This window comes from Camellia sinensis, chromosome 10, assembly GCF_055761805.1.
Source record: "Camellia sinensis isolate YWXY chromosome 10, ASM5576180v1, whole genome shotgun sequence".
NCBI lineage: Eukaryota > Viridiplantae > Streptophyta > Magnoliopsida > Ericales > Theaceae > Camellia > Camellia sinensis.
The window spans coordinates 86,438,140-86,445,448 of record NC_138970.1 but is presented as its reverse complement, the minus strand read 5'-3'; the positions used below and the strand labels follow the sequence as shown (position 1 = coordinate 86,445,448).

The window sequence follows — 7,309 nt, the reverse complement described above, 5'->3', positions numbered from 1 at the left end:
CATCAATTAAAATCAAAATGGTCTATATGCTTGTCTAATAACTTATCCTGGTAAAGTCAAAACCATACTGTGAAGAAATTACAAGAATTGCTTCCTTTTGAGGCTTATGATTCAACCTCACATGGACATGAAAATAATATTTATGGCTACAACCTTATCCCTACTCCATAGGAAAAGATAGACCATGCAATACAAAAAGGCACTTAACCGCATTTCAATATCCAAAATCAGGAAAATGGAGGTAATCAATTTTAAATGTTCAACTAGGGCTAAGAACTTTCTATGAATTGCCATTAGACCATTGATAGAAGACATATATGTTCAAAACATGGTTCAACTACCATACACTATGCTTCTTGAAGAAAGAATTCAGTTAACTATTTTTGCATAAGCAGTTAATTCCCACTGTTTACATACGCATAAGACGAGAATTCGGTTAACCCTTTTTGCATAAGCAGTTAATTCCCACTGTTTACATACCCATAAGACGCTTGTAAGTTTCATTTTTTCCCAACAAAATATCAGAGTTGGCTTCTTGCTTCTCATGTTTGGCTATAATAACCTTTTTCTGAAAATCCAATGGTATATCCTTAGGTAGTTGTGCTTGCAATTTGTCTTTGTCTGCATTTATTGATAGTTCCACACATTTTGGATCTTTATTGATGCTTCAGCTCTCGTTCTTGATAGTCTCTGCATCCTAAGCCATAGAACATCTAAGGTCTTCTCTAACATCCTGCACAGATTAAATCATGAGACACCAATCATACCATAGAAAGCAGAACTCAATTAAGTACTTACATTCGGAAAGGCGGTTACTTGCTCCATAAAAGCATCAAGAAAACCTTCCATTGATGCTCGTAAGCTGCAACAGAAGTAAATCGAATTAGCACATGGAGAGCATTCTGACAATTATGTAAAAACTGAAAACAAATTAATTAAACATATACTTTGGAAAATACCAAAGGAGCTATATTTGACCATCACCAGCAAAACATCTATAATTGGTTCATACCTTACTTTTAATGCCTTTGGTATGCTGTGGAAAGGTGCATGATTTTATAGATATCCATAAAAGTAGATTAGAATTAGTAATCACCAAAAACTGGCAGAACAGCTTATGCTTTCTTTATTCTATTTGTTTATAAACGAGTGATATAGGATTTCAGCAGCTAATATGCAACTCAAAACTCCAGAAGAAAGCTCAAATCTCTACCATTTGGGGTTGAATTCTAGTTAATAGTGATATAGGATTTCAGCAGCAAAGAAAACAAATAGATCCTGAAGTGTGCATACCCACTTCCTATTATCATCCTGGAAGAAAACAAGCTCACATTCAGCAATTCGATGGATAAAACTTAGCCCAGCTACTAATTATGGGGCAGTCTTCTACCTGGAAAAGAGAAAACGGATCCACACACACGACATAACTGATCAGAGTACTTGGTTTGCTTAAGAAATTTGAATAAATAACCAAAATCTTCTAAAGCATATGAATACCTACATCTTTCACCTTTATGTGCTTACAGGACTATATAAGAAATTGAATAGAATCGTATATATCTTACAACACTGCAATCAAAATTCAACAAAGGGCCTTCCAAGCAACAATAGTCCAATCCGATCAATTAGGGTTTTTTCTTTTTTAGGTATAGTTTAAATACATGCAAAACATCACTTATTGTAACATAACAATTAAAAATCAATCTGAACTACACTCACTGACTGATTAAGGAAGAAACACAAAAAAATGGGTTCTAGTAGCAGCATATTAATAGGATTACTCCATATTTTTTAACAACAGTTCCTACCAAACTGCTTAGTATTGATCAAAATCTCCAAATACATCACACCAAACTCCTTATACTAAGTACAAAGATCAAACCCACCTATCACATATCACCCTCTAAATCAAATTCATTGATAGAAAACTCCCAAAAGCAAAAACAAATAAAATCAAACAATGTTTTCTACAACATTTAATTGAGTTCTACAACAATAATGTTTGAAGAAAGATAAAAAGCAGAGTGAACAAAGAACTGAGGCGGTACAATAAGAGACAGTACCATTTTAAGCTCTTCATCAGTGTTAGTTGAGACCAGTCTTTGCTGCTTTCCCAGTAAGAGATTGGCCGCCTTCTTAGGAGTAGTATTATTATTGTTTTTGATGGGTTTTGATAAGTCCAAGAACAACCCAAAAATGAAACCAATGACTAGACCTGGAATGAAATTCTCTGGCTTGAAACTCACTGCAAACCATTCTCTTTCCTGTTTCTGCTGCTGTGAGTGAAAAAGATATACAGAAAACAACTAATTAGTAAAATTGAAAACAAGAAAATCAAGAAAACAAACAAACAAACAAACAAAAACAAAAATATGAATGAGATTACCTTCTTTGAGAGCTGAGAAGGGTTTTGAAGCGAACCCAACATTGGGGAAGAAGAAGAAGAAGAAGAAGAAGAGTCGATGTGAAGAGGCTAAGGAGATTATTGGGTGAGGTGAGTGGTGAGTGGTACGCGGAAGAAAGAATACGACGCCGTTTTATGGAACTTGTGGCCTACTGGACCTTTTTCAAAGAAATACATTTGTTGGAAAACATTTCATGGGCTGGCCCAACACAGCCCAGAAAAAGGTTGTTAAGGTTTTACATTTTATTTTATTTTATTTATTTGTTTTTTAAGATTTGATACAAGTTTGGATAATATGTAACCTTACTGAAAAACTCACCTCACAAATAAGTAATAAGCAAAGGAAATGGTAAGTAACTTTTTTGTCCATACATCTATAGGATAAGTTTACTCTTGCATGTTAACAAGCTATTCTAAGAAACCAGTGATGGACATAGATTTATTGAGTGGAAAGTGTACAAAAGTATGCAATTTCCTCCATGTGGTCTACAACAACAACAATGTTTTGTTAAAATTTTAATTTTAACTTCTTTTTTTAAATAAAAAATCAGGCCGTGAACTTTTTCAAATTTCTTGCCATACACAAGACCAACAGGCTCATGAGCTAAAGTAGAGTACCCATCGGGCTGAGCTCAAGCATAAATGTTTTTACAGCTCGATAAGCTCAAGCCAAGCTTGAACATGTCCAAATATAACCAAGCAACACCAAGATACTTTGTAGCCCTGTGTCTAACATGACTATAAAAACACGAACAGTACCTCTTTCACAATAAACTTCAACATGTTCGAGAATTTTCCAACTGTGGGACTCCTTCTGGTTTCTCAAATACCACAAATGTTTGTCCTGGTGAATCATATGGAAGAGATCTTAGAGGCCTTGTTGACACTTCAGTAAATTTCTCGGTGTCAGAAGCATCCACAACAACGGTGACCTGGCAGTAAGCACAAAAAAATTGAGAGATTATCCCAAAATAATTTCAGAATAAAGGAACTACTACTTTTTTTAAGATGGTCATTACATTTTCCAGTAATTGCTCGGGAATTGAATTTGTGCAGTTGTACTGGAACACCACATGCCTATCAAAAATGTGCTGAACAGCATTAACTGCATATTCTGTTTCAGCCTCTGTAAGCTCCACAGGTGCCGAAGACTGGTACAGGAAACAAAAATTTATATGAAAAAAAAACCTGAATCAGCAGATTATCAACAATAGTCAAAATCAGTATATATAATGGAAGGAGTGTCTAGTAAAAAACCTTGAAAAGCTTCCCAAAGATCGAGAACTCTGGGATAGAGGAAAGAAGCTTTTCATAAGCATCAACAGTGGACGTGGGAGCAGTTGGAGCAGCACCTAAACCAGTTGGCTTTTTACCAGGGGCCTTTTTACCAGGGGCTTTTTACCAGGAGCAGTTGGGCCTTCTTCTATCACGAACCTGCAAACAAATGGTTAACCATTCCTCTTCTCAGAATAAAGAAAACATAGTGAATTATGAGATATCGCAAAATTCACAAAGGTGAAGTAGCCCATTTTCTTTGGCATCTGGGATGTCTCTTATAAGGATAACAATTGAATCAACAATTGCTTTCTTGTAATCAAAACCGCCCTCTTCAAACTACTCACCTGTTGTCTTATAGATTGTCAAACTATCACTTTGTAGAACACAAAGTGATGCCTCAGACATATCACCCATATGACACCAGCATGCCTATAATTTGAATTAAAATATTTGTGAAAATGATTGAACTTGGTAAAATCAAACAATGATTTAAAAGCAAGTATAACATATAAGATAGACAAATTGATGAGGATAATTAAGCAAGTTTTTTTAACAGAGACATGCTGTATAATTGCATTCTACGACAAATACATCCAATTCAAGTCACAGACCTCTGCATCTTTGAAAGACAAGCACTGCTGCACCCCAGCCCCAGACTTGACTAGAATTAAATCACCCATAAGATCGTGAAGAGATAAACTCACAAAAGTAATCACACATCTCACTCTTCCATACAAAAACCAAACTGCTTGGTGACTTCAAAACTGAAATAACCAAACTCCCAAAAGCAATTTTGTTTGCAGCAATAACATAACAGTCATTCCATTCGGTATTACAACTTTTTCTCCTGTTAATTTGGAAGCTTAACTGAACAAGAAGAGGAAAGGACTGGAAAAATGACTCCACACACTTGACGTAAAGTACAAAGAGATGTAGATGTTAGAAAGGGAAAAGATTAACCCAGACAGCTAATAATTACACTGTCACAGTTCTGTAATGTAGCCAAAACTTTTACATGAGATTAAAAAAATCTATAAAGAAGCAAAAATGTCAGGGTATGCCATCATCTACGAAGTTTTATTATGAATGGAAAAGAGGTAAGAAACTTTAGTTTACTTAGAAGTACCATAATCACTGAGGAGGGCAAGGTGAATCTCTTATACACTCGTGAACCTGTACTCCATATTAGGGTATGCCATCATCTACGAAGTTTTAAAATAAAAAAATTTAAAAAAAGGATCCATAGAACTCAAAGTTAGTCAGCCTCTGGAGGAGCTGCTTGAAATGGGTTGCCAATGATTCTGCACGAGTTTGCCTTCTGGTGAATATGATAAATAGTTATGGGACTAATACAAAATAAGATTTTAGAATATACTGTTAATTTGAAAAGTGTTTGACAACTTATTCTTCGTAACGTGTATCTAAGCAAAAGAATAAATTGTTCTTCTTAAGGTTTGAAGAGGATTAAATCCCAAACCCTCCCAATGATTGTCTAACGGACATTTTGGAAATTTTCATTAGCCACCCACTTAGATTAGGTGATTTGGAAAGAAAAGAAAATAAATAGAAATCTCTTGCCCCTAATTACCTGTTTGGATAATTAAAAGATGAGAGAAATGGTGTGAAATGCTTTTCTTTTAAAACCCAATTTTTGAATCTCTTCAAAAGTAGAAAGATTTGAAGAGCAAAGAAACCAGCTAATGTTGAATTTTCATAGCATAGTGGTGATCAAACTAGTATATAATCCCAGATATGTGTGTACATAAAACGCAGATTCATAGGCCCTTGCTTTAAACATGTGAATCCAAACTTACTTTCATTCAGGATGCACTGCTATAGGTTAATCTTGTCCAATTGTAGTTTCAATAAGATTTCTAGTTCTATCACCACTGATACCATCACCATCACACTACCACTTCCACTAGAATGCCATCAAGACTACTTTCAGACCACCACAATGCTAGGCAGACACAATAACTGTTTTTCTTCAGCTGGTTGTTTGAAAAACTGATATTTTGTAAAAAAACAAAAAAAAATTTAAAAAATTAACATTTATATCATTTAATGGTGCCAAAAGCATAAAAATCTCGAGCATCACCATCCATAACAAAGCAATGTATAAACTGGAAAAGGGTTCAAAACTAACCAGTTACCATGGATTTAGAGAAGAAGTTTTTGCATTTTGAAAACGTTATGGAAGAGAAGTCTACCTGTTTGAGTCCAATAATGTTGTCACCCCCCATTATTTTATCCCAATCAAACCTCTCAGCAATACCATTGAGCAACTCTGCAATTTGTTCATAGTTCATTGGCCGTAAAGTTCCAAACTCAAAGCCAAATACCTCCTAAATTCATTTTATTTTAAAATTTTCTGGAATTAAGAGGAAAGTCCATAAAATGATCTACTGATCAGCAATGAGATGGTTGAAATGAATAATTATGTACAACTAATCTTATAACTATGTCTCAATCATCAATTCACTGAATATAAAAAATTAAATGCATGGAATGGACTAGTGATGAGCCAAACACATTGTTTCAGCTTAGAACTATTAAGAAAAAAAGCAGTCATGTAAATTGTAACAGTGATTTCCCTAGGAGATAATAAACAAAACATCAAAGTATCTCCAAGTAAAATACACCACAAGAGATGCCACTTGAATCTAAGTACCAATAAAAGCTAGAAGTTGAACCTCCATTTCTCCTCAGAGATGAACGGTCTGTATTCGAAAACCAAAGTCTTACACTGCCCAAAGAATTGAAATAACAGAATCAAAAAAAGAGAGGAGCATAAATTGGAGTCACAAAATGGATTGTTCATCTTACTTAAGCTACTAAAATTTTTCTAACCTTTTTGACATAGTTCTCCACAGCATCACATGCTTTCAGAAGCAGCTCAATTATCTCCAACTGAACTAAAAGGCAAAAACAAAACTAAATATCCATGTGCATTGAGATAGATTGTGAAATATTAATGCTTCAAGACACATATAAGATAAATTTACGAGTTTGAACTATCACTCAATATCATTTACCGTCCTCAACTAGAAAGAAAATGTTCTAGAGATAGAAATGAGTTTTAGACATGAAATCCACATTAAAGAACAAAATAAAGTCACAAAGGTAATTTGCAGTTGTAAATTGAAAGATACAATTTATAATTGTATTTCTTGGAGATCAGCTGATGATTGGAATTCATTAATCCTATTAGTGTTTACAAATTAGGCATGAGAAACTTGACAATGCCTAAAGCTCGGGATTATGGTGAACAAACAAGTTTATTCAAATCCAATGGCATTTATGTCAGTTACTACCTTTTGCTCAAAAGGGATCAGCCGAGCATAGGTGTTGTGAAGGATATCAATGATCTCCATCTGAGTCTTGTTGTCCTCGAGGTACTCAATTGCCATGGTGCCTGAGGCAAAAGAAATTCAATTTAACCCAAAAAGCATTGGAAAAAGAAAAACAATATGAAAGGAAAACACTCAAATCACCAATATGATAAACTTATTGATAGTAATAGATGAAAATAACAAAATATCATAACCCACCGTTCTTAGATGATGAATTAATGAACAAAAGGCACAAACCAGGACACAGGTTTTCATAATGGTAGGACCAAACTAG

General features: G+C 34.5%; 1 protein-coding gene across 8 annotated transcripts; it reads right to left on the bottom strand.

Moving 5' to 3' along the window:
- Positions 1 to 236: 236 nt before the first annotated feature.
- On the bottom strand, positions 237 to 3,157 carry LOC114293830 (uncharacterized). Of its 8 annotated transcripts, none has more exons than XR_014342283.1 (4): positions 2,387 to 3,157; positions 1,502 to 2,276; positions 799 to 1,390; positions 237 to 733 (listed from the first exon to the last, which is right to left on the bottom strand). XR_014342283.1 is itself a non-coding variant. In XM_082891764.1 (4 exons), the coding sequence occupies exons 1-3, from the start codon at positions 2,426 to 2,428 to the stop codon at positions 1,334 to 1,336; spliced, it is 312 nt and encodes a 103-aa protein (XP_082747890.1). In that variant the 5' UTR covers positions 2,429 to 3,143; the 3' UTR covers positions 237 to 733; positions 1,298 to 1,333. The 8 variants fall into 8 exon arrangements, 3 of the variants coding, with proteins under 3 accessions (XP_082747890.1, XP_082747889.1, XP_082747891.1); XR_014342282.1 differs by having other exon boundaries at positions 1,294 to 1,390; XR_014342284.1 differs by having other exon boundaries at positions 1,298 to 1,390.
- Positions 3,158 to 7,309: the final 4,152 nt, after the last annotated feature.

What these genes read in the sequence shown, in the direction of transcription:
- LOC114293830 (XM_082891764.1), bottom strand. Translation starts at nt 2,428, where the DNA reads ATGTTGGGTTCGCTTCAAAACCCTTCTCAGCTCTCAAAGAAG. An exon ending in CTTCTCAGCTCTCAAAGAAG is followed by an intron (nt 2,277 to 2,386) that starts GTAATCTCATTC and finishes TTTCACTCACAG; the next exon opens with CAGCAGAAACAGGAAAGAGA. An exon ending in CTGATGAAGAGCTTAAAATG is followed by an intron (nt 1,391 to 2,063) that starts GTACTGTCTCTT and finishes TCTCTTTTCCAG; the next exon opens with GTAGAAGACTGCCCCATAAT.